Source organism: Dromiciops gliroides, chromosome 5 (genome assembly GCF_019393635.1).
Source record: "Dromiciops gliroides isolate mDroGli1 chromosome 5, mDroGli1.pri, whole genome shotgun sequence".
In the NCBI taxonomy this organism is placed as follows: domain Eukaryota; kingdom Metazoa; phylum Chordata; class Mammalia; order Microbiotheria; family Microbiotheriidae; genus Dromiciops; species Dromiciops gliroides.
In genome coordinates this window covers 137,768,669-137,795,639 of record NC_057865.1, presented here as the reverse complement: position 1 = coordinate 137,795,639, position 26,971 = coordinate 137,768,669, and the positions used below count along the sequence as shown (strand labels likewise).

Below are 26,971 nucleotides of genomic sequence, written 5' to 3'. Positions count from 1 at the left end.
ACTTTAACATGAAAAATCCATGTCAGGTTGATAAGCTCCTTGAAAGCCAAGACTATTTTATTTATATCTAATAACTCAGTGCCTGGCACATAGTAGATACGTAACAAATGCTTGGAGATGGATTCATTCTCTTTGCCTATAAATCCAAGCAGATTCTGTTTCTTGAGTGATTTTTCCAAAAAATTATCAAAGGAGAAGTTTAAAATCACCTTTTTTCCCCTTCTGTTGCTGAGATTTTTTAAAAAATATCAGGTTTCTTATTGATTTTCCAAACTGGAAAAAGACGAGTTGCTTATGTCTTGGTACCTAAAAGTCGTATATCTCTTTCTGAATTCAATGTTACCTTCCAAGTTTGTAGGGTATCTTTATTTTTTATTTATTTATTTATTTTATTTATTTATTTTTTTTGCGGGGCAATGGGGGTTAAGTGACTTGCCCAGGGTCACACAGCTAGTAAGTGTCAAGTGTCTGAGGCCGGATTTGAACTCAGGTACTCCTGAATCCAGGGCCGGTGCTTTATCCACTGCGCCATCTAGCTGCCCCCTTGTAGGGTATCTTTAGAGGAGCTCCCCCACTAAGCTGGAGACAATGCTATACATAGTCTGCCATCCCATGATGATAATTATTCTATCATGGTCTTAGGAATCTGCAGGGAGGATAAGTCACATTCTTCCTGAGTTACTGGTTCTAGTTTCTAATAACCCTTCTTTTTATTCATACAGAATTTCCCTCAGTTTTTTCTTCAACCGGAAAATGGACTTAAGCCCTGGGATTTTCCCTGTTAGATACCTATATTTTCTTCCTCCCTTCCTCTTGTTCCCCATCCATTTATATTTGACCCGTTTAATTTAAACACCCAACAAAATCATTCATTTAACTCTCTGTCTCCCACATTCCTTATTGGCACTTCTTAGATGTTCAGCCCACACTCGCCTTTGCCTCTTCCCTCCTCTTCAAGTCACCCCAGTGAGTTTCACAGAAGAAAGAATAATATGGCCTTTCTATCCTGTGTAGCAAGCAGATGGTATCTGCTCCTAACATTATGATTCCAGAAAGGGTGGGAGGTACTGATGTCTTTCAAGAAGGTGAGATATTAGTCAGATCATATCCCATGGACGTCAGGCACTCACCATCCTTTGCTAGTATGTTTTGGTTTGGCAACAGCTGGCAATCTTGGTAACCAGCAGAAAGCTGACTTTCTCACCAGTTCTTGTGTCATCTCTGGGCTTCCTGTAATTACTGTCTAGGAAACCCGGGGCAATAGTGATTTCCTTGGAAACAGCACCGCACTCTTGATGTTAGGGGCTTTTTTGATTGACTTAAACCTTCCCTGACATGGCAGGGCTTGTTTTGTTTAAGGTGTTTCACATCAAGTAGCTAATCCCTGCTGCCTGTACCCGAATGCTAAAGAACTGAGTGTCACTGTATCAAATGCTGGCAGAGAAATGTGAACTTCCCCCACGGCTACTTTGCATTCCTCAGAGCTTCAAGGGGGACCCCAAGGAAAAAAGTTGCTTTTCAGGTAGCCTCCTAGTTGGAGATTGCTTCTAAAATATTTAAGGAACTTACAGGTTGATGCTGCCCTGAAAGTTGGTTGATGTTACTCGCAGGCATCCAAAGACAAAATTGGGTCATATATAATATATTAATTAATCTAAATGCTGATCTTGCCCAGTCTTTAACACTCAGTGAGCATTTATTGACCATTTTCTGGCTTAATATTTTTATGTTGTGCGTTCTATCTGACAGAGTGGAAGATGCCGTGATTACTGTTGCTTTTATTTACTAATGGTGAATGGTATTAGGTCTTCTGCAGAGGATATCAAATCACTCACTGAGTTAAAAATTAATGTAATTCCTGTTCCTCGACTCAGAAAAATGAAGGATACTGAGAGGATAATTAATCTGCCTCTCCTGCATTTTAGGAAGAACAGGAAGAAATAGTTTTATGTTATAGACATAGAGATTGCTCCCATCCCTGTGAATTGTAAAATGTTTTCAACGAGAGCATTAGACTTGGAGTCAGGAAGACCTGATTTCAAAGCCTTCCTTGGCAGATCTTTATTAGACATGTGACACTTAGACAGGCTGCTAACTTCTCTGGGGCTTAATTTCTTCATCTGGACTGTATTGAGGATCAAATGAGAAAATGTCTGTGAAGTACTTTGCAAACCTTAAACACTATACAAATAGGAGATATTGCTAGTATCATCATCAGTATTGTTATATCATTATTCCCATCTTTTTTGACAGTTGAGAAAGAAACAATCTAAGGAAAAGTTGCTATTCTTTTATTATCCTTTAATATTTCATTTTCTGTGGCCTATTGTGCAGGTAGAGAGAATGACCACTTTTTGTAATAGAATAAAAGAATAGAGATATAAGCTTGTTTTCCACTGACTCACTGAAAATATTCTGAGGATAAATCCAGTAGGAGATGTGAACCACTCTAGTAGCAGTCAGGATAACAGGGATGAAATGCCCCTCATCCTACTGATGGAGAGTTTTCAATTTCTTCTATTAGTTCTCTATGTTTTAAAAGCTTTTCATTCCATGTGCTTTTGGAGTTATGAGTCTTTTGGTATAGCAGTATCTACTGAGTATATTCTTAAATTTTTATGAATGAGTGTTATATCCAAGCATTTGTAGGTAATATTTATCTATAGTGATCCTCTGGGTCCAGTAGAATTTATTTGTTGAATTCTCAAGCATGTTTTGAAGGGTGTATTTGTGGTATGAGGCAGCTAAGTGGAACAGAGGATGGAGCTGCCATGCCTAGAGTCAGGAAGACCTGAGTTCAAATCCAGAATCAGATTCTAACTAGCTATATGACCCTGGGCAAGTCACTTAACCTAATTTGCCTCAGTTTCCTAATATGTAAAATGAGTTGGAGAAGGAAATGGAAAATCACTCCATTATCTTGGCAAATGAAGTCACAAAGAGTCAGACATGACTGAAATGACTGAACATTTGTGGTATAGAGAGTTTTCAGCTGTTAGTTTTAAAGCATAGTGAGCTTCTGATATATTTTTCTTGGGGGGAGGAGGACTTTTAAGGGGTTCTCTTCATCACCTTTTTATTTTTAATAATATAAGAATTGTAGTTTTGTGATGGGGCTATCCCCATACAGTTCTTGTAATCATGTCACTCTATATTTCAACACAGGCAAATAGACATTTTATACATGCTTTAAACACCTGTAAATAGTGTTTAAGAGTTAGCATGAGTAGCTGTGGGTGTTTTCACCTTGTGCACAGTAGACCTTCAATGAATATTTATTTACTTCTTTATATTATACAAGTGGTCTCATCTATTAGTGATTATTTAAATGCCCTTCCTCATAGTGGAGGGCTGACTACTCAAGATCATTGACAGTGTTTGATGCAGAAAGACCTTCCAGTTCTGGAGTGGGGTTACCATGGAGTTCATAGAATCTCTGAAAATCTTTAAGACTCTCTTTTCTCAAAAATAATTTTGAGTGTTATATAGAATCTCTGGGCCAGGTGTATATAACTGGTATTTACATAGCACTTGAAGGTTTGCAAAGCACTTTACATAAATCAGCTCATAAGAATCTTGGGAGGTAGATGCTATTATCCCCATTTTACAGAGGAGAAAACTGAGGCAAAGACTAAGTGACTTGCCCAGTGTCTGGGGCAAAATTTGAAGTGATAATGAAGGTCTAAGGTCCCTTCTAGTCAATCAATAAAAATTCATTAAGTGCCAAGCACTGTGCTAAGCACTAGGCATACAAAAAGAGACAAAAGACAGTCTCTTTCTTCAAGGAGTTCACAGTCTATAAATTCTTATTTTTCAAAATACCTAAAAATCCCTAGGCAGAGAAGATTATGGATTCCACCCATAAAAGGGGATTTCTCCCTTTTTTGAAAAACATTGTATCATCCATTCATCCATTACACCTCTGGTACTACTAAATGGTACCCTAGTCAACCGAGAATAAGCCCATGCTACTTAAAAGGAGTTAGGAATGTGGTGCTCCATGGCCATTGGAGGTTAGCATCCCAAGACACCAACCTTGCCCATAAGGTCAGTTTTCTCCATCCCTTCTGACATATTTTGATTCCTTCATACATTTACCTTCATGGATACCAGATGGTAAGTGGGACTTTTCCAAACCCTTCCTTCACCTTGGTTTGTCAGGCTTAATCACTTTTACTTATCTCCCAGTTGTAGAACTCACTTTGCCACAACACAAAGTTCTTAAAGGGAATGCCTGATTCTGAGCTTTCTGGGCCTGTGGGTAAATAGCTCAGAATTTCCACCCTATTTTTTCTAAAGATCTTTCCATCCGAGTCCCAAATGCATTAGTGACTTTACCATTTGGGAAGCAGTCTGGACACTAGAATTGTAAACAAGTTATCTCAAAAGAAGGCTGGTACTCTGTGACTCATTTCTAGTGGTAGTACATTGGGCAGACCATTTTTTCCCCATTAGTTATCTCTTTAATTTCCATTTTCACTCAGTTTATTCATTCATCTTCCTTCATCGAAGGCTGAAGAATCACTGAAATCATACATTCTAATATATTATAGGATTGCTTTCTCTCCAGGGTTTTGTCCCTCTCTGAGATTCCTAGATGCCAATATTTCCACCTCTGCTCTTCAGAGAATTTTGTATTATCAGGGCATGTAAACTGAAAAGCAGGTCTCCTTGTATGGACTTTTATAGCCTCAGAAGGACAACAATAAAAGATCAAGAAGAATTAAGATAGAGGAAAACAGTGTGGCACCCCATTCTGCTGAAGCTTCCTCACTAGTTGCCCTAAGAATAGAGAAAATCGATCAATAATCAATCAACAAATGTAAAGTGACTACAATATGCCAGGCACTGGGGATGCAGAAAATGACAAAAACAGTCCCTGCCCTCAAGAAGCTTACAAACTAATAGGGGAGCAACATGCAAACAAATATATACAAAATCAAGCTATATGCAGGATAAATAGGAATTAGCAGAGGGAAGGCACTGGAATGAAGAAACATTAGAGAAACCTTCCTCTGTTGGATGTGATTTTAGTTGAGAAAGGAAGTCAGAGAGATGAGTAAAAAAGGGAAAAGGACCCACATGTACAAAAATATTTATAGCAGTTCTCTTTGTGGTGGCAAAGAATTGAAAACTGAGGGGATGCCCATCAATTGGGGAATGGCTGAATAAGTTGTGGCATATAAATCTAATAGAATACTATTATGCTGTAAGAAATGATGAGCAGGCACATTTCAGAAAAACCTGGAAAGACTTAAGTGGACTGATGCCAAGTGAAGTGAGCAGAACCAGGAGAACGTTGTATACAGTAACAGCAACAATGTGTGATGATCAACTGTGATAGACTTAGCTCTTTTCAGCAATACAATGATCCAAGACAATTCCAAAGAATTCATGATGGAAAACGTTTTCCACATCCAGAAAAAAGAACTGTGGGTTCTGAATGCAGATTGAGCCATACTGTTTCTGCTTCTGTTTTTGTTTTTTTTGATTTTTTGAGATGTTTCCCTTTTGTTCTGATTCTTCTTTCACAACATGACTAAGGCAGAAATAGGTTTAATGTGATTGTACATCTATAACCTATATCAGATTGTTTTCTGTCTTGGGGAAGGAAGAGGGAAGGGAGGGAGGGAGAAAAATTTGGAACTAAAAATCTTATGAAAACAAATGTTGAAAACTATCTTTACATGTAACTGGAAAACAATAAAATACTTTTGTGAATAAAATTCTTTTTTAAAAAAAGGAATGTGGAATACATGAAAATACTGTAAAACCAGTTTAGCAAGATACATTGTGGTCAGGTTGTGAAGAGCTTTAAATTTTGAATGAAGAGTATATTATCATAGGGGCAATAGGAAACTATCAAAGCTTTTTGAGCAAAGAGCAACAACGTGGCAGGTAACTGTTCAAAGACCAAAAAGAGAGTTGAGACTAGAAGTGGGAAGTAAGGATAAATGGAATAATAAAGGTTCATAAGATCATACATTTAGAAATGGAAGGAACCTTCTAGACCAACTAGTTCAACCCTGTTTCCAACAATTATATCTTGCAATCTGACAATCACAAGCCAATTTAGTCCCTCATAGAGAAGCAGAGTAAGCTGAAAGAGGAAAGCAAGTAGGATGTACTAGACTGCCCTGGACTAAAAGAATAGCATTCAGGCAGAAAAAAAAGGAATGCTGTTCTTCCCCCACTTTCTAGAACACATATTCTTCTAAATCTGCCAATTTCAGTCTCCGAATATTATAGAGAAATTTGAGGTCAAAATGTTCCATTCTGTTTGTCCAGAAATCCTTAGACCTCATAGGCATTTGCTGGGTTCCTTTGTTAATGGGGCTGTTGAATCCATTCTGTTATAACAACCACCACAACAAAAACAACATAATCTTGTAAGCAATGGGAATATTTCAAATTAGCTTTAGAAAAACCCCTCTTCCTCTTTTGATTAACTGAATATAATGAAGGAGGAGCATGAGCATGAGCATTTTTTCATATAAAAAGAATTAACTGTCAGGATCTCCAAGTGTAAACCATTTGCCTCTCATTTATGTCATGATTTGATTTTGTCTAACTATAAGTGTTTTTATTTTCTTTTCCGTTTACAAACATTTACTCTCCCTTTTACTCCTACCCCAAATCCAAAAAAGAAAACACACCCCCTTATAGTAAATATGCATAGCCACCTGGCATGATAAGTACACACCTGTAGTGGGAAGGCTGAGTCTGATGGATCGCTTGAGGTTAGGAGTTTTTAGCCAAAAGAAGACTAAAGCCAATCTGGTGTCTGAGCTAACATCAGCACCAATATGAGTCCCAGGAACAGTGGGTCACCAGGCTGCCTTTCTGGCCCAAGTCAGTAACAGAGTAGATCAAAGCTTCTGTGCTGGTCAACAAAGGGGGTCCAGCTTGTGAGTAGCCACTGTACTTCTAGCTTGGGCGAGATAAGGAGGCCTAGTTACAAAACAAATAAAAAATATACTTTTTTAAAGTATCATATTTACCATATCCAAAAATATGTGTCTCATTCTCTATATTTGCTCCATCATTTCTCTGTTGGGGGTAAGTAGCATTCTTCATCCTTGGTCCTCTGGAATCATGGCTGATCACTAAGTTGACCAGAATTTTTAAGTACTTAATTTTTAAGTACTCAATGACTGCCATATAATATATAATACCTTTAGGCACTTTAGTTCCATGCACTAGGGGGAAAGGGGAAATGTCTAACATCCTTTTCTGAAAGAAGCTAATGTCATAAAGAATTGTCTTCATGGAGAGAACTAGAGAGAAAACTACTTCTTTGTCAGGTTAATTTGGGTCTTAAAAGGTTTTTTTTTAAAAAAAAAAAAGCAAGACTCAATGTAATACAGTGTTACCACACCTGAAATTTCTTCCAAAGTTCTGTACAATGACTCTCACTCATGTTCCATTTCAAGAAGAGCTACAAGCATATTACTTCATTTGTCTTGAATTACCTCTTGAGTTCTTTTCTCAGAATTTGTTTCCCTGGTAACAAATATGCCCACTGAAATTACACATTTAACTGTACAATCAACATACAAAATCTCAAAAACAAACCTGAGATCCTTCGAACCATAGCTATAGAGTATTCAGGCTGGCAACGATGACTTTGTGTTCTCACTAGAATGGAAACTTGCCCAATTCATAAAACCTCTTGAATTTTCTTTTATAATGTATAATAGCTTTTCTGTCTTTGGATATAAAACATTCTCAATAGGCAAGTTTCTTGTTCAAGTAAATGTCCATTTAATGTTAAAGTTTGGGCAACTTCCAGTTGCTATAGAAACTCTGATTTCTTGGTATATGTAAAATAGAAACCAGGGTATAATTGTGCCTACAACATCCATATGTAGAAAGGTGACAAGAGAAACCACAGTGAGAACAAATCTACTATAACTCACTCTTTGCAGAAAGATACTTTTTCCACAGATGAATTCACATTTGCCTTACCTGGATATGTTGTATATTTTAGGTATCCTGAATGTTCCTTCATCTAGAGATATTTACTGAGTATTTCCTTAATACAATGTACTGTGTGGTATAGAAAATTGTGCCAGGTGAAATCTTGCCCTCATAGAGTTCATAGTCATTTTTTTCAAGTACCAGGCATTTATTTACTCTCCTTCCCACATCTGTACCACCAGTTTAAATGGGGAAAAAAACTTACAACAAATATGCATAGTTAGGAGCAGCTAGGTGGTGCAGTGGATAAAGCGCAGGCCCTGGATTCAGGAGGACCTGAGTTCAAGTCCAGCCTCAGACACTTGAAACTTACTAGGTGTGTGACCCTGGGCAAGTCACTTAACCCTCATTGCCCCTTAAAAACAAACAAACAAACAAAAAATAAATATACATATTTAAACAAAACAAATTCCTGCATTGGTCACGTTCAGGATTGTTTGTCTCAATCTGCAACTTGAATCCATAGCCTTTCTTTCAGGTGGGTAGGTGCTTTCAGGAGATGCTTCATTTTTGGTCCTCTAAAATCATAGTTGGTAATTGCATTAATTAAAGTTTTTAAGTCTTTAAAAGTTATTGGTCTGTACAGTGTGGCTGCTTTTATAAAAATTGTACTCCTGGTTCTGCTCACTTTACTCTTCATCAGTTCATACAGGTCTTCCCAGCTCTGTCTCTCTCAAACCACCCTTTCAACAGTTTTTATGGCACAATAGTGTTTCTTTACATTTACATAGCACCCATCCCCCAGTTGACAAGCTCTTCCTTAGTTTCTCATTCTTTACCACTACAAAAATTGCTGCTATAAATATTTTTTGTACATGTGGTCCTTTTGTTCTCTTTGATCCTTCGAGACATGGACCAATCAATGTATAGCTGATTCAAAAGATATTCACAGTTTCATGACTTTTAGGCCATAATTCCAGGTTTCTTTCCTGAATGACTGTACCAATTAACAGCTCCACCAGCAATGTATGCCTGCTTTCCTACAGCTCCACCATTTGCCATTTTCCTTTTTTGTCATGTTTGCTAGTATGATACGTGTGAAGAGAAACCTCAGAGTTGCTTTAATTTTTGTTTATTAGTGATTTGAAGCATTTTTCATATGGTTACTAATAGTTTCTATTTGTTCCTTTGAAAACTTATTGTTCACACTCTTTGACCATTAAGGACTGGACCTTACTGCTATAAATTTGAACAGTTCCATATATAAATATAATGTATAAGCATGCATGTGTGTATATATGTATATGTATACATATATGTGCATGTGTTTATACATGTGTGTATATACATACATACATATACATGTGTGTGTGTGTGTATATATATATATATATATATATGTTTGATAGAATTTGCTTGCAAATCCACATGGTCCTAGTTTTTCCCCCTATGAAAATTCATTAATTTCTCCTCCCTTCTTTTTCCTGAGGTTGGGTTATTTATGTGTGTGCATATGTATATGTGTGTGTGTGTGTGTGTGTATACACACACACACACACAGAGATAGATATGTAGAAAGGCAGACAATGCTTTATCAGGTAAGCTTTCCACAAAGATTTTTTCCTTCTAATCTTGGTTGCATTGGATTTGCTTGTGCAAAAACGTAATCAAAATTGGCCATTTTACTTTCTATGATGCTCTCTATCCCTATTGTTTGGTCCTGAATGCTTTTCTGTCCTTATATTCAAAAGGTAATTTCTTCTCTGCTTCTCTAAATTTGTTTATGATGTGACCCTTTAGAGAGTGTGTCTGTTGGTGTATATATAGTGTGGGGTATCGTTCTAAACCCAATTTCTACCAGACTGTTTTCCAATGATCTCAGCCATTTTTGTCAAATGGTAAATCCTTACCCCAGTAGCTGGGGTGTTTGTGTTTATTGATCAATAGGTTACTAAGCTTGTTAATTTCTGTAGGTTATATAATTAATCTGTTGATCAGCCTCTTCATTTTTTAACCAATACAAAAATATTTTGAGAATTAGTGCTTTGTAGTGTAATTGGAGGTCTTGTACTGCTAGTCCTGCTTTCTTCCAACTTTTTTTCCCCATTATTTCCCTGAATATTCTTTCTGTTCACCCACATAAATGTTTAATAGAATTTGATTGCAAATCCATATGGTCCTAGTTTTTCCCCCCTTTGGAAATTCATTAATGGCTTCTTCCATTTTTTCCCCCTGAAATTGGTTATTTAAATTCTCTATTTCTTGTTCTATTAATCTGAACATTTTATATTTTTGAAAAATCCATCTATTTGTTTTTCACTCTATTGGCATATAATTGGGCAAAATAATTTCTAATAATTCACTAGAAGAACTTTCCATTAGTCAACCAATGACCCTTTATTATCCATTTTATTCCATGCAATATGCTAGGTTCTGGTGATAGTATTTTAGGCATTTTGTGCTTAGATGCTAAGACAAAAATGAAAGAGTTCCTACCCTCAAGTAGTCTACATTCTAACAAGGGAGACAGTACATATATAGGTATAAGCAAAATAGAAGCAAAGTGATTTCAGGGAAGGGGTTTCTAATAACTGGGAGAATCAAGAAAGACTTCCTGTAGAAGATGGCATGTGAACTAAGTCTTGAAGAAAACAGGATTCACAGAGGTAAAGGTGAGGAGGGAGTATATTCCAGGATGTCACAGCTTGTGCAAAGGCTGAAAGATGAAAGGTGGTGCATTATCTACGAGGAAGAGTTTTGTTTTATTTTAAGTTCAGATTGACTATAGAGAACATAAAGAACATATAGAGAATATAATAAACTGAAAAGGTAGGTTGGGTCCATATTGTGAAGGGCTTTAAATGCCAAACATAGGAATTTATAGTTTACTTTAGAATTAATAGGGAGCAACTAGATTTTGAAAAAGGGTTAGTAGGAAAACTACTTTGGGGTCAGGTAGGTGGCACAGTAGATAGAGCACTGAGTTCAAATTGGGCCTCAGGGGGGAAGCTAGGTGGTGCAGTGGATAGAGTACCGGCCTTGGAGTCAGGAGTACCTGAGTTCAAACCCGGCCTCAGACACATAACACTTACTAGCTGTGTGACCCTGGGCAAGTCACTTAACCCCAATTGCCTCACTAAAAAAAAAAAAAAAAAAAACAAAACAAAAAAAAAAAAAAAAAAAAAAACAAATTGGGCCTCAGACACTTGACACTCACTAGTTGTGTGACCCTGAGCAAATCACTTAACCCCAATTGCCTCACCAAAAAAAAAAACACAAAACACCCAAAAAACAATACTGCCTTGGCAACTATGTGGACAGTGAGTGAATTGGAGTGAAGGGAGACCAGACCTGGCAATCATTGCAGTATTCTAGCCTGGAAGCTATAATGGCCTGGACTAGGCTATGGGAGTGGAGATGAGATAAACAAGAGAGTTGTCGTGAAGGTAAAAATGACAAGATTTGACAACTGATTGGATATGTGATAGTGAAAATGAGGAATCAAGGATGATGTAAGCGTTACAAGTCTGCCTAACTGGAAGAATCATGGTACCCTTGTGTGTAATTTAAGATTCTAAATGTGGATTCTAATCTGTTCCCCCAGTTTTGGGGGAAACTGACTAAAATCACTGATAAAATGAGTTTAGGTTTTTAAGGATTTATTGAAAAATAGAAAGAAAAAGATTGAGAACAGAATTCCAACAGCCTGGCATTCCTATCTTTCCTCAAGTTTCCTGTGAAGTCCTCTGCCGCCACCACCACCATCAAGTCAGGAACCCAAAAGAGCAAGAGCTCTCCGCGCAGGCTCTCTTTCCTCCTTCCTGTCTCCTCCCAGAAAATAGGAGGCTCCTCAAGTTGATTGGCTGGTAGCCTTGATAGACAACACCCATGAGCAAACGTCACTTCCTGACGCCAAGGAAAAGCCACATGGCCTTGCCCTCTGAGGCATTTTCCTCATGGCAGAGCTTTCCCACAGCAAGTCTCCAGTAGGTGGCATCATTCCAATCATTACACTTGACAGAAATAAGGAATTTCAGAAGAAAGGCAGGTTGGGAGGAGGGAGAGAAGAGATAACGAGTTCTGTTTTGAATGTGTTGAATTTGAAATGTTCACAGGACATTTTGAAATCTCTAATAGGTAATTGATGATACATGACTAGAAGTCAGGAAAAACTAAGCCTGGTCATAAAGATGTTAGAGTCATTTGCATAGAAATGATCATTCAACCTGTGATCACTAATGAGTTCACCAAATGAGAGTATCAATAGCAACAACCATGGTTATGTCCTTTTAAAGCCCTATTCTAGGTTTGTTTCACATTTAGATTTAACTATCACACGCTAACAAATTCAACATGCAGTTAATTCTCCCCCAAATCTCTATTTATAGTCAGGTTTTTGTCTTTTCTCACTGCTGAGCAGGCATCAAACATTCCTAGGAAAAAATATGCTTGTGTAAAATAATGTCCAATTATCTGTTGATTGAGCATTTGACAACCTCAGGCACCAAAAATATACAATAAAAACTCTGACTCCAGTGAAAATACCTTCTACAAAGTCCCTGTATTTTACTGCACAGGAAAGTTTAGTTATATTTTCCCTTCTCAGATATATATCATGTTTGACTTAGTTTTTCATGTGAAACTCAGTTATCTGGTTTCCTCTAGCCACCTTCAGCTGTGTCCTAAATAACAGCCAGAAAGCAGAAAGCAGAGATGCCTCATCTTTGGATATATTGGGGTTGGGGGGAGAGACTGGGAGGGGGGGGGTGACTCAAAACTGGTAACAATAAAAGCTGATCCACTGTCACCAGAAGGAAGAAACTTTAGAAAAATAATGTGGTCATAAGGGGAGGAGAGAGAACTACCCCCAACTTAGAGAGCACTGGAGTGTTTGCCAAAGTTAGTGAAAGGACGAACGGAACAAACTTCAATTTCACCTGAGGGAATTTCAAATAGGACCCCCTGACTTTTTTTTTTTTACATATAAGGTATTTTATTTTTTCCATTACATGTAAAACACCCTGACTTTTGATACTGTCATCATCTGGAAAGATGGGACTGACTAAGAGGGTGCTATGGAAATATAGCTTTGACCCACCTTGTGACATATCACATCAATCCCTTTGGTGTGTTCTGTGCCCAAGACATCAGTTTCACAGCATGATCCAGCATATGAAACACACAATACAGGACAAGACTCACCTGGACTGTGGCAATAGCTTCCTGATAGTCTGACTGCTCTAGGTTTCTTCCCAACCCAATCCATCTTCTGTTCAGCCACTAAAGTGGTTTTCATAAAGCGAGACCTAACAGTGTAACACCCCCTGCTCAATAAACCCCTGTCTCTCCCTGTTGTCTCCAGGATCAAATCCAAAATCCTCTGTTCAAAGTCCTCCACAACCTAGACCTTCTCATACCTTTCCAGTCTTCTTACACTTTACTTTCCAACATATGCTCTTTAATTCAGTGACGCTGTTTTCCTGACTGTTCTACGAACAAGATCCTTCATCTCTTAGTATCTGACATCTTCTCAGGCTATCTCTCCTCATCCCTGCCTACTAGTTTCCTTGGCTTTCTTTAATTCCCAGCTAAAATCCCATCTTCTACATGAAGCCTTAACCAAACTCCCTTAATTCTAGTGCCTTCCCTCTGTTAATTATTTCCTATTTCTCTTGTATATGCTTATTAGTATATATTTATTTATCTCCTCCTCCCCCTCCCCTTCCCCTTCCCCCTCTTTTAGATTGTGAGCTCCTTGAGGGCAGGGACTGTCTTTTGCCTCTTTTTTGATTTTCCAGTGCATAGCCCAGTGCCTGGCACACAGTAGGTCCTCAATAAATGTTTATTGATCCATTGATCAATAATGTTCATGTGGAAGAGAAGATGATACACTCCTCAATAGTCATGACACAACTTTCACCTTCCCTTCCCTATAGCTCAGGTACAGTGTTTCTTAAACTTTTTCTATCCATGACCCCTTTACACCAGAGAAATGTTTACTCCACCCTGGGCATATAGTTATATAAATTAGGTATACATATCCTTTTACTGTTGCCAAATTTTTCTTAACCCCCACATTCAGTTACATGACCCCATATGGGGTCTTGCCCAGAGTTTAAGAAGTTAGGAGGGGGGCATCTAGGTAGCAGAGTGCATGGAGCACCAGTCCTGGAGTCAGGAGTACCTGAGTTCAAATCCGGCCTCAGACACTTAACATTTACTAGCTGTGTGACCCTGGGAAAGTCACTTAATCCCAATTGCCTCACTACTAAAAAAAAAAAAAAAGAAGTTAGGAGGTAGAGGACCATGAGGTCATAGGCTTAGAGTTGGAAGGGAACCTTAAAGATCATCTGGTCCAAATCCTCCATTTTATAGATAAGATGCAGAGACTCAGACTGATAAGAAGGATTTGAAGTGCAAAGATGACATTTCCTTAGAATTCCAGGCCACCTTCTTACCCAAAATAACACAGAGTGGTAAGAGGAAGAGGCAAAGTCTGAACTTGGCTCTGACCTCAAATCCTTCATTCTTTCCCCTTTCACTCATCGGTCTCCTGTTTCCCTGCCTTCTCTACTGGGGTAACGATCCCATCATTAAAGTCACCAGATTTCAGAGCTTTAAAGACATAACCACTTCATTGTATAAATGAGGCAACACCTGGTACCCCTGGAGTCTAAGTGACTTGATCTAAGTCACAGAGCAAGTTATAATTCAGTAACTGATATTCAACATGGTGATCCTTGTTCTTTGTACATTATAGCAAGATTTGCTTCAAAAACTTAAATTTAAGTGTTCGTGTTTAAAGGATTCAGTTGTAGTTATCTGGAAAATTCCCTTATCCAGACCATCCCATTCCCCAATGATGCCAGCTGATGAGTCATTACTTGCATACGCTGTCTGAGCAAAGAACCAAAAAAGCAGATTTGTCCAGCACCAACTCACCCACCTGCCCGCCCAAAGTGATCCTTTTTGACTTGAGACCAAGATCAGTCAGATCAGTCATTGAGGGTTTTGTGTCCATAGTTAATTCTTTATTTCTTATAGATGGGCAATAGCTAAAGATTGAATGACTTCTGTCCTGGGGTGTGGTGGATGGCCTGTATAGGTCTGTCAGCTCCTGGATCAATCAATCAACAAGCACCTATAAAGTGCCTACTATGTGCCAGGCACTAATTCACAGAATTCTTTTCCTTTGGCAGGTTGTGGCATCTTCTGTCACTAACATGCCCTTCTTTTCTTAGTGATCAAATCACTTGGTCTTGTTCTGTGCCTTCATGGAGTGAGTGCACAGAGGGGTTGGGGTAGAAAGGGCATCCTTTGGGTGAAAGACAAATGTGGTATAGCAGAAATGGCTGTCAAGTGTTAGTAGACTTGGGCACTCAGCTTACTTCTGTCAGTAATTAGCTGTGTGCTAAATCATACAACCTTTCTTTTTTTCTTTCTTTTTTTTTTTTTTTGTAGGGCAATGAGGGTCAAGTGACTTGCCCAGGGTCACACAGCTAGCAAGTGTCAAGTGTCTGGGGCTGGATTTGAACTCAGGTCCTCCTGAATCCAAGCATATGACCTTTCTTGACATTTGGGGTTTTGTTTTGTTTTGTTTTTTGCGGGGCAATGGGGGTTAAGTGATTTGCCCAGGGTCACACAGCTAGTAAGTGTCAAATGTCTGAGGCCGGATTTGAACTCAGGTACTCCTGAATCCAGGGCCAGTGCTTTTATCCACTGTGCCACCTAGCCGCCCCCATATGACCTTTCTTAAAGTTGGTTTACAAGATCTTTGAGGTCCACTCTACCATGACAATTGGATGATTGTTCATTTCTGTATAATTTCAGGGGCCTGTACTCTTAGTCTACAGAGTTTAAGGCAAGTGATATAATATTGTTTCAGCTGAAGCATACTTTGGATTGGACTCGTCATTAGGTGGTAAATTATTTGGTCATAGCTGCTTTTTAAGAAAGGAAGGGGGAGGGACAGCTAGGTGGAGCAGTAGATAGAGCACTGGTCCTGGAGTCAGGAGGACCTGAGTTCAAATCTGGCCTCAGATACTTGACACTAGCTGTGTGACCCTAGGCAAGTCACTTAACCCCAATTGCCTCACCAAAAAAAAAAAAAAAAGGAAGGGGAGAAGGGAATAAGCATTTTTTTTAAATTTTATATATATATATATATATATATATATATATATATATATATATATTTGCAGGGCAATGGGGGTTAAGTGACTTGCCCAGGGTCACACAGCTAGCAAGTGTCAAGTGTCTGAGGCCAGATTTGAACTCAGGTCCTCCTGAATCCAAGGCCAGTACTTTATCCACTGAGCCACCTAGCTGCCCCATAAGCATTTATTTATTAAGTGCCTAATATGTGCCAGACACTGTGCTAAGCAGTTTTGAAGATATTAACTTACTTGATTCTCATAACAACTCTAGGAGATAGGTGCTATTATTATTCCCATTTTATAGTCGAGGAAACTGAGGCAAACAGAGGTCAGGTGACTTCCTCATTGTCACATAGCTAGTGTCTGAGGTTGGATTTGAACTCGGGTCTTCCTGACTCTAGTTCAAGAGCTCTCTCCACTGTGCCACCTGCTTTTTCTAAAGTTGTAGAGGGGTGATCTTTTAGTGAAAAGGATACTGAAAAAAAATCAACTGGGGGCAGCTAGGTGGTATAGTGGATAAAGCACTGGCCCTGGATTCAATTCAGGAGGACCTGAGTTCAAATCTGGCCTAAGACTTACTAGCTGTGTGAACATGGGCAAGTCACTTAACCCTCATTGCCTCACCAAAAAAAAAAAAAATACTGACATCAAAGGAAAATGGCAAATCTTTGACATACTGTACAGATTTAGCCCAAGCATGAACAAACTGAACCACAAAGATAACTTTTCCTAAGAATTTTAGGCCATCTTGTGCTTAAGAAAAGATGAAATGGAAGTTCTTCCTTGAGAAAAACTGTACCTTCTTGTTCTTTTCAGCACTATAACAGAGATGCAGGATGGCATGGTGGACAGAAGTTGGTCTAAAAGCCAGGAGGACCTGCTGGCTGTGTGATCCAGGATAAATCACTTAATCTCTCAGTGCATCCTCTTGAAGAGGATCTGCATTGGTAGAGGTCTCCTCACAGACCAATGAAATCACAAGTCCATTTCTTATCGCAGTCCCTGAGGCCATAACAAGAATGATCTGCACTCATAATACTTACTGTTTGCTGGATTTCTCCTTCCCCTTATAACAACACCTTCCAGCAACATTATTTCTATATTTTTCTGCCCTATGTTTTCTCTGTAAATCAAACTACCAATGTTTATGTGATGTTTAAAAAGTTTGAGACATAATTTCTTGGTAATTTAGCATTTTAGTAATAATGTTAGCATTTTATTAATAAAAGGAATACTCATTTGGCCATCTCTCTCTTGGACCAAAGATAGCTCATGGTGGTGGGCTCTCAGTTTACATGCCCTTGGCAGAAAAGGTGTTCCTGAAGGTGGCAATTAACTCTGATTGGTTAACACTTAATGAGAAAATGAATATTACAATGAAAAGTGAGCTCACTGCAGTGAGGAGCTGAGAGAATGACATCATATCACTCTTGGACAAAGAGATTGTCTCCACATCCAGGACACCCCCAGCCTTGAGTGTCTAGACAAAGGATCTACCTCCACCCAAACTTGCTTGAGCAGAACACGATGGGCAGGAATTCATCTTAGATAAGAGGGTCTAGGTGGGATAATTTTTTGGCAGAGGTCGGTAATGTCCTGTTGGGCTTCAAACAAGGAAATAGGCCAGGGAAAAAGCCTGGATCTTCCCCATAATTGGGTTATTAATAATAATTTCTCTCAACTATGACAAGTGCAGCTTTTATTTTTTCAACTTCCCTCTCTTCAAAAAAGCATGTCTTTGTTCCTATGGTTGCTTTAACATTTAAAACAACTATTGAAAGTAATTTATCAGGCCTAATTTCTAAAATCTAGAGAGAACTGAATCAAATTTTTAAAAATACAAGTCATTCCTGGGGCAGCTAGGTGACGCAGTGGGTAGAGCACCGGCCCTGGAGTCAGGAGTTCCTGAGTTCAAATCTGGCCTCAGACACTTAACACTTACTAGCTGTGTGACCCTGGGCAAGTCACTTAACCCCAATTGCCTCACTAAAAAAAAAAAAATACAAGTCATTCTCCAATTGAGAAATAGGTCAAAGATATGAATAAGCAGTTTTCAGATTAAGAAATTGAAGCTATCTATAGCCATATGAAAAAATGTTCTCAATCACTACGATTAAAGAAATGCAAATTAAAACTACTCTGAGGTACCACCTTACACCTATCCAAAATTGGCTAATATGACAAAAAAGGAAAATGATAAATGTTGGAGAAGGTGTAGGAAAATTGGAACACTAATGCATTGTTGTTGGAGTTGTGAATTGATCCAACCATTCTGGAGAGTAATTTGGAATTTATATCCCAAAAGGATATAAAACTGTGCATACCTTTTGACCCAGCAATATCACTACTAGGTCTATATCCCAAGGAAGTCATAAAAAAGGAAAAAGAACCCACATGTACAAAAATATTTATAGCTGCTCTTTTTGTGGTGGCGAAGAATTGGAAATTGAGGGGATGCCCATCAATTGGGGAATGGTTGAACAAGTTGTGGTATATGAATGTAATGGAATACTATTGTGCTTTAAGAAATGATAAGCAAGTAGATTTCAGAGAAACATGGAAGGACTTAAATGAATTGATGCTGAGTGAAATAAGCAGAACCAAGAGAACATTGTACACAGTAACAACAACCTTGTATGATGATAAATTGTGATAGACTTGGCTCTTCTCAGCAATATAATGATTCCAAGACTGTACCAAAGAACTCATGATGGGAAATGCTCTCCAAATCCAGAAAAAGAACTATGGAATCTGAACGCAGATTTAAGCATACTATTTTCACTTTTTGTTGTTGTTGCTGTTCGTTTGTTTCTCCTTTCTTGTGTTTTTTCCCCCTTTTGTTCTGATTCTTCTCTCACAACATGACTACTGTGGAAATATGTTTAACATGATTGTAGTGTATAACCTATATCAGATTGCTTGCTGGCTTCAGGAGAGGGGAGGATAGAAAGGAGAGAGAAAAAGTGAGGGAGGGAAAAAATTTTGAAACTCAAAATCTTACAAAAATGAATGTGGAAAACTATCTTTACATGCAATTGGAAAAAAAAATCCTTTTAAAAAGAAAAGAAAAAAAAAAGTAATTTATCTAATGAGCCCACAACCTCATTACTCTCTCCATACCCCCAGAAGCTTAAAACTAGCCTTGTCTGATTGCATTAAAGCTGTCTTGTTCTGTGGTTAGTATTTTGGCATTTGGTGTTTCGATACAGACACAAAGTGTATGTGAGCAGATCACACAGAATCCATCTAGGTTTTTGGTTGTTAAGTCCCAACCTTTCACAATTCTGAGCATCTTGACCTATGCTGACTGGTGATTATGTGGTTCCTGACTGTGCCCTCACATTTGAGGTTAAAATGATCTCTTCCTTTTACAAGAAGTTTTTCATTTACTCAGACGAGTACATTGCTATTAATAAATCATAGAAGACTAAGTATAACAGCATTGAAATACAGAGTAACTTATCTACTTTGCTGCCCAATTTGTCCAAGGCTTGAGGGTAATATGTTTTGGGGATAAGTGGATTTTGATGGTTAAATTGCCTTTCAAGGAGTTTACTGGTCACTGAGCTTGAGAACAGAGAAGAAGGTGATTGAGGAAGGCTGAGATGGTTATAGTCTCTGAATGTAATGGGCTATTGCATAGAATGAAATGACAGCTATAAAGAATTTGAAGAAAAAGAGAACTTGTATGTGCTTCACCCTATACCAGTTCATATACAAGTTCCCATGTTTCTCTGAATTCCTCATATTAGTTATATATTAGGTAATATATATGTGTATATATATACACACATGTGTATGTATATTGTGTAATTTAAGATTCTAAATGTGGATTCTAATCTGTTCCCCCAGTTTTGGGGGAAACTGACTAAAATCACTGATAAAACGAGTTTAGGTTTTTAAGGGTTTATTGGAAAATAGAAAGAAAAAGATTGAGAAACAGAATTCCAACAGCCTGGCATTCCTATCTTTCCTCAAATTTCCTGTGAAGTCCTCTGCCGCCACCACCACCAAGTCAGGAACCCAAAAGAGCAAGAGTTCTCCGAGCAGGCTCCCTTTCCTCCTTCCTGTCTCCTCCCAGAAAATAGGAGGCTCCTCAAGTTGATTGGCTGGTAGCCTTGATAGACAGCACCCATGAGCAAACATCATTTCCTGACGCCAAGGAAAAGCCACAATGCCTCTGAGGTATTTTCCTCATGGCGGAGCTTTCCCACAGCAAGTCTCCAGTAGGTGGCATCATTCCAATCATTACAATATACATATATATGTAGGGAGAGAGACTTGCAATTATATGAATGAAAGTAATGAAACTGAACTCATTAATTGTAATAACTACTCTTAGTTATTTTAGAGAATCCCAGAGAACTCTGGGTATTATTACCCAGAGAAGAATTAATAAAACAAATCTCTCTCCTCTCAGCAGAGAGCTAGGGGGCTACAAGGCCAGAATAGTTCACACATTATTAGTATATCAGTAGTTTTTGCTTAACTGTTCTTCTTGGTCACAAAAGAGGGTTCGGTTCCAAGGGGAGGGGAGAGAGACAAGATCTAGAAAAGACTATGATGTAAAACCAAAACTTATAATAAAGCAATTTTTAATGAATATAGGGAAGAGAAATAAAAAGGGAGAGGGATAGTAGTATGAAAGAAAACAGAGCAAAGCTCAGTGGATTTTCATTGTTTTTAGGGGCGTAAGTTAGTTTCTAATGACTAAATCATTAGACATTATTAGTTTCCTGACAGATTTTGAGAGAGACATAATGATTCTTTAAGTATGTAGAAATAATGATATTTAGCTTGGACTTTATCTTCAAGTTCAGGAATGCACAAACAATCCATACATCTGTCTAGGGGAAGAAATATCTATTTCCAATTCTTTTCGTCCCCTTCCTTAACCAGGTTATATTGTAGAACAATACATAAGTGGAATACCCCAAGTTTTCCCCTCTGTTCATTCATGAACTAAATAACCCAGCAGGAGTTTAAATGACAGTGATCTCATTCCTTGCCCCCAACATTGGTACAAAGGAAAATTAAGAAGGCCTAAGCTAAACAGTTTAAATGCATGTCTTTGGTCAATCTCTGCAAGGTTCTAATAGAATGAAACTGTTTCCCTCCATATAGCATTCTTCAACCTAAGTCAAATGAAATAATTACCAATTGGAAGGGCCCTTATGAGAATGAGGTTATGATCCAGAGAAAAGGGAGCCAGAACTCTGATTTCTTTCCTTTAAAATAAATGGATGCTGCCTTTCCTCTAAAGGCACAGTACATAGAATTTTCCAGCAGTAAATATTTTTCACACATAGCAGCAGAACAATGAAGTAGTAAAAGAAAGGAAGGAATAGAAACAAAAAATGCACCTAGAGGAAGAAAAAGTACAAAAATTTTGTAGACAAAAGTATTATTAACTTGTTAGCTTTAAATTTATTTTTTCAATGCAGAACTAAATATCAACATTATCTCCCCTATTGCTAAAGGATAAGAAGGTGATTATTAATTTTAAAAACCAAATATTTATTTTGGTCCTTACAGTGTGCCAGGCAGGTACTGTGCCATGCCCTGGGAATACAATGAAAAAAGTAAAAACAAATCCTTACTCACAAGAAGCATATACAGTGATGAGGCAGACAACATATATAAATCAGAACTTGCAAGATAAAATACAGAGTAAATGGAAGGTAACCTTAGAATGGAAGGCACTAGAAGCAGGAAAGACCAAGGAAGAAAGGCCTCTTGGAGTAAGTAGCATTTGATCTGAGACTTGAAGAAAGCCAAGGATCCCAAGAGTAGGAAGTTGGACAGAGAGCATGCAGGTATGGGGAACATCCATTATGGAGGATGGATACAGGATATGGGCCAGTATAACTGAATCATAAAATGTATGGAACAGAGTAGAATGTTGATAGATTAGAAAAGTAGGAAGGAGTCAGGTTATAAAGAGATTTAACCAGAGAAGTTTATACTTGATTATGTAGATAACAATGAGCCACTGAAGTTCCTTAATAAGGGAGGTGAAGATAACATGGTCAGACCTGCTCTATAGGAAATCACTCTGGCAGCCATATAGAGGATGGATTGAAGTAGAAAGAGGCAGAGACACAGGGCTTTTGCAGCAATCCAGGCAAGAAGTGATAAGTTCGTGAACTAGGGAGGTGGCTGTGTGAGTAGAGAGAAGAGGACCTATATAAGAGATGTCGTGAAAGTAAACATGATGAGATTTGGTAGCAATTAGCTATGTGGACAAGGGAGAGAGGGATGGAGAATGATACCAAGGTTTCAAACGCTTCCTGGAGGGAAGGTGGTACCCTCATTAGTACTACGGAAGTTCTAAAGAAGAGAAGGTTTTGGGGGAAGCTAGGTGGCTCAGTGGATAAAGTACCAGCCCTGGATTCAGGAGGAGCTTATTAACTGTGTGACCCTGGGCAAGTCACTGTGGAAATTTGTTTTGATTTGGGGACCCTACCTTTAGGCTGAGATTAGAAAGCCTTAGGCCCTCAGGGTCTCTCCCCCTCCTCCTCAGCTTCAGCTGAGCGGAAAAAGCCCCAGCTCCCTCCGACCTGAGGGGATCCCGGATGGCCTGTGCTGAGGCACATGAAACTTGGAGCGCTCCCCCGCCCCCCAACCAGCCGCAGCTCTGGCTGGTGGATTAGCTTGGTCTATGGGGTGAAGGAAGCCCCGAGATTTGAGTGGAGAGAAGAAAAGGTATATATAGACCTGGGAGTGAGACAGGAGGGGGAGACAGACTAGAGGCGGACTAGAGTAGGACAGACTAGAAAGACTAGAGGGCAGCGAGGACAAGGACGGAGCAGAGTTGGGTTCGGAAAAGGAGAGACAGGGCTGACAAGGTTACAGGCCTTAATACAAACCAGGGAAAGTGTAACGTGCCCTGAGGCCGGAGGTGGCTAAGGCCCTTATTGTATTCAAGAAGTTCGAAGTGCAGCAGGTGGGAAAGAGATGCACTGGAAAGAGACCACAGGAAAGCATTCAGGTTGTACTTTATTTCCCTGTATTCCTAATTTGAAATAGTATCTCATAAATAAACTCTGCTTTGATTATTTGGTTAAGAGGCTTCTTAATCTTTAGTTTGTCAGTTTGGGAGCAGTGTGGTGGAACTTTATCAACGGCCCACATTAAATTAAACGCAGTCAGATAGCCAAATAGTCAAAAGTCCCCAGTTTAGTCCTCCACTCAGAAAGATTAGTCATCCATAGTTTAGTCACCCCAAAATTAGCCCTAGTTACCAAAAATATTTTTTACATCACTTAACCCTCATTGCCCCACAAAACAAAACAAAACAAAACAAAACAAAAACAAGAAGAGAGGGTTTGAGGGGGAAAAAAACCTCCGTGTTCTGTTTTGGACATATTGAGTTTGAGATGCCTTTGGGACATCCAGTTTGTTGTCCAACAAGCAATTAGTATTGAATACGGGAGCTCAGGAGGGAGACTAAGCTTGGATACAAAAATCTTGGTATCATCTGCAAGAGCTAATATCTGACCCAATGGGAGACAGGATCATGACCTTTTTCTCCCCAAAAATGTTATCAGAGAAAAGAAATGGAGATACGGAACAATTCCTGGCACACATAGTATAATCTAGTGAGAGTTGTTTTAAAGATAAAGGAAGCTTGGGAATATTTATGGGCAGCAACTAAGAAGTCAATAGTAAAGGAGAAATTGTAGATTAGGGAGAGAGTGGAGATGATAATGGAAGCAATCTGATCAGAAAACATAAAGGGATGGGATCATTAAGGGTATGTCTAGAAGTGAAGGAGAAAAGAGTAGAAGATCAAAAAGATATGAGGTGAGGAGAGAAAAGGGAGCTTTTATTTATTTATTTTTCTTTTTCTTTTAGTGAAGTATGAGATGAGATCCTTAGCAGTAGATAGTGGGGTAGGAATCTTAAAGAGAGAAGAAAAGGCTCAGGACACCTGTTGTGATTGATATAAAGAAATTTGGTAAGTTTCTAGATTGTGTGCAGTTCAGTAATATATATATATATATATATATATATATATATATATATATATATATATATATATATATATATATATAAAATATTATAATATAAATCAATCAGGTATACATAGAGTGCCTTACTGCAAGCTCAGCACTTTGCTGGGTGCTATAGGGAATTATAGACACATAAGACATGGTTCATCCCCTAAAGCAACATATAAGAGCTTGGGAAGATATCCCATACATAAAAGAATTGGTGATTAATACAATATAGTATGTATTTAAGTGTTAAATCATGTGGTGAGAACAGTAAGTTCTGAGGAGGAGATTGAGATGAGAACTGGATTGGTCAACAAGCCTAGATATGTGAAAGAAATTCAAATTTGAGCTTGGCCTTGAAAGGTAGGCATCATTTAAATTAAGTGATAGGTATCCAAGAAAGAACCACATAATCAAGGGTAAAGATGCAAGAATGAGAATCATATCTTTGTGACATAATGTGAAGACCAACAATGACTGGCATTTGAATGTGTCTGGGGGAGTAAGTTGGACAAGATTGGCTATGGAGGGGGGAAGACAGATGAGTTTAAACTGTAACGATTGGAATGACGCCACCTGCTGGAGACTTACTGTGGAAGAGTTCCGCCCATGAAGTAAAGGTCTTTGAGGGCAAGACCAGGAGTCTCTTCTTTGGCGTCAGGAAATGACTCGGGCTAGTGGGAGGAGGAAGGAAGAGACTGGCACTCGGTCTCACTCCCTTTCCTGAGGATACTGGTGGAGAGGGGAGCTAGAAATGTGCTCTCCCTTTAATAGATAGGAATCTAGGCCTTTCTCTCTCTCTTTACAAAATTCTTATTCTCCTTAATAAACGCTTAAAAGTCTAACTCTTGCTAAAGCTTATAATTTATTGGCGACCACTCATTGGATATTTTAGACAGACTAGCTAGAATTTTAGCCCTTAACAAGACTTTATAGAGTAAGAAATTAGGAGCCATTGAGGAAGTTTATCAGAGGTATTTATGTAAGACAAATTCATCTGGCAGTAGTACATAGATGCATAAAATCAGGTAAAAACTGACATTAGGGAGAATATTATAGTAATCCTGCTGTGATACAATGAAGGTCTGGAATAGATGCATTTGTTGTGAAGAAGGAGGGAAGGATTCAAGAAACTATTTTAAAGCGAAAATAAAATCAATAGGACTTGATGATTGACTGAGTGCATATGGAGGAGGAATCAACAAGATGAATCAAAGATGACTCTTAGGATTTTTAGCCTGAATAATTATAGGAGTGTTTGTTAGTGGTGACAGCAACTAGGAAGTCAGGAGAGTGGCTGAACTGATTTGGAAGAAAAGATGATTAGTTCCGTTTTGAACATGCTGAGTTTATGGTGACCGTGGGACATTCAGATGGAAATGTTCAGTAAGCAATTAGAGATTGAAGACATGAATTTTGGCAAAAGAACATTACTGAAGGTAGAGATTTAGGATATTGTAAGATGCTCAGTCTCCCTTTGTTGTCTCACCTCTCCTGGCATCCACACTCATTTTTTTTCCCCTAAGTAGCGTTTGGTAGATTATATGACAAGACTGGTAAAAAATAATTCAGAAACACTTAATCATGAATTTACAAAATAACTATCACTCAGATCTGCCTTTGTTTTAACAGAGAGAAATCCTAGAACAGCAACAGCGTGAAAGATATGATACCAGCTTCCATGGGGAATGTATGTTTTGCAGTGAAGAATTCACAGGAAACAGGTTTGAGTTTTTGCATCTTTAAGTGCTCACTTTTTTTATTTGCATGTGTGTGTGTGTGTGTGTGTGTGTGTGTGTGTGTGTGTGTGTGTGTGTTTTGTGTATGTATTGGCCCAAAGCATTAAACCTTATGGTCTGGTTCAGTAGAACTCTTCAACAGTACCTACTGAAAGTCAAGAAGGTATATCCTCAGTATGACTTATTTTGTTGGCCTATATTCTCCCGCTTCCCCCCCTTTCTTTGCTTTAAAAAAAAAAAAGCTTACAAGCTGTGTGACCCTGGGCAAGTCACTTAACCCCAACTGCCTCACCAAAAAAATAAAAAGAAAAAAAAATGAGCTGTAAGGAGATAACAAAATACTCAGTGATCTGGTTTCTAAAACTTTGTCATTTAACAAAGATCTGTTGAGATATACATATCACATAGCCAGCAAGATGGTGGTGTAGTTCTTTTCTGAAAACTTCTCCAACCTTAAAACCTAAAAAGAATGGGATTATGTACTGGGTATAGAGTTGTTGAATCCAAAGAATAAGAAGAAAGGAACCCTGACACTCCTCAAATAGATCTTAAAAATGAATTGACACTGGAAACTTTAATATTTCAAGTTCTCATTCATTCAACATGTCTAAACCTGCATTGTTGTCCAGTGCAGTGAGTACAAACTCATAGAAACATAAGCTTAAATTCTGACTAGGGATTCTCAATGGCAGTAACGAGACAAGAAATCACCATCCCTACTCTTCATCTGTCACCAACCCATCAAGAGTCATGTAGCAGGGTGCAGCCAGGTGGCGCAGTGGATAAAGCACTGGCCCTGGATTCAGGAGGACCTGAATTCAAATCCGACCTCAGACACTTGATGCTTACTAGCTGTGTCACCCTGGACAAGTCACTTAACCCCCATTGCCCCACAAAAACAAAAGGAGTCAGGTAGCAGACACTGATTTCTGCCTAGCCACACAAAGGAAAGGTATAGTAACCAGATAATGACACTCAGGCTGGGTAGGAGATGAACACTATACTCAGAAACACAGACAAGAGGGAAACAAACAGCAGGCCTGAGGGAAAGGGGTCTGGAAACTAAGCTAGGGCCAAAGGTTACTCAGAGCAAAGACCAAATCCAGCCAAAAGTATATCCTTCAACCTGAAAAAGTTTGAGGGTGGCCAGCACCCA

At 38.6% G+C, this 26,971-nt stretch overlaps 1 protein-coding gene across 2 annotated transcripts in view; it reads left to right on the top strand.

Annotated features, from left to right (window-relative positions):
- ZNF277 (zinc finger protein 277) overlaps positions 1-26,971 on the top strand; it is a 176,666-nt gene that overhangs the window by 108,190 nt on the left and 41,505 nt on the right. For both annotated transcript variants that reach the window (XM_043965082.1, XM_043965083.1), the window contains one exon: positions 25,709-25,800. In XM_043965082.1, coding sequence (XP_043821017.1) covers positions 25,709-25,800 — 92 coding nt within the window. The remainder of the gene's footprint in view (positions 1-25,708; positions 25,801-26,971) is intronic.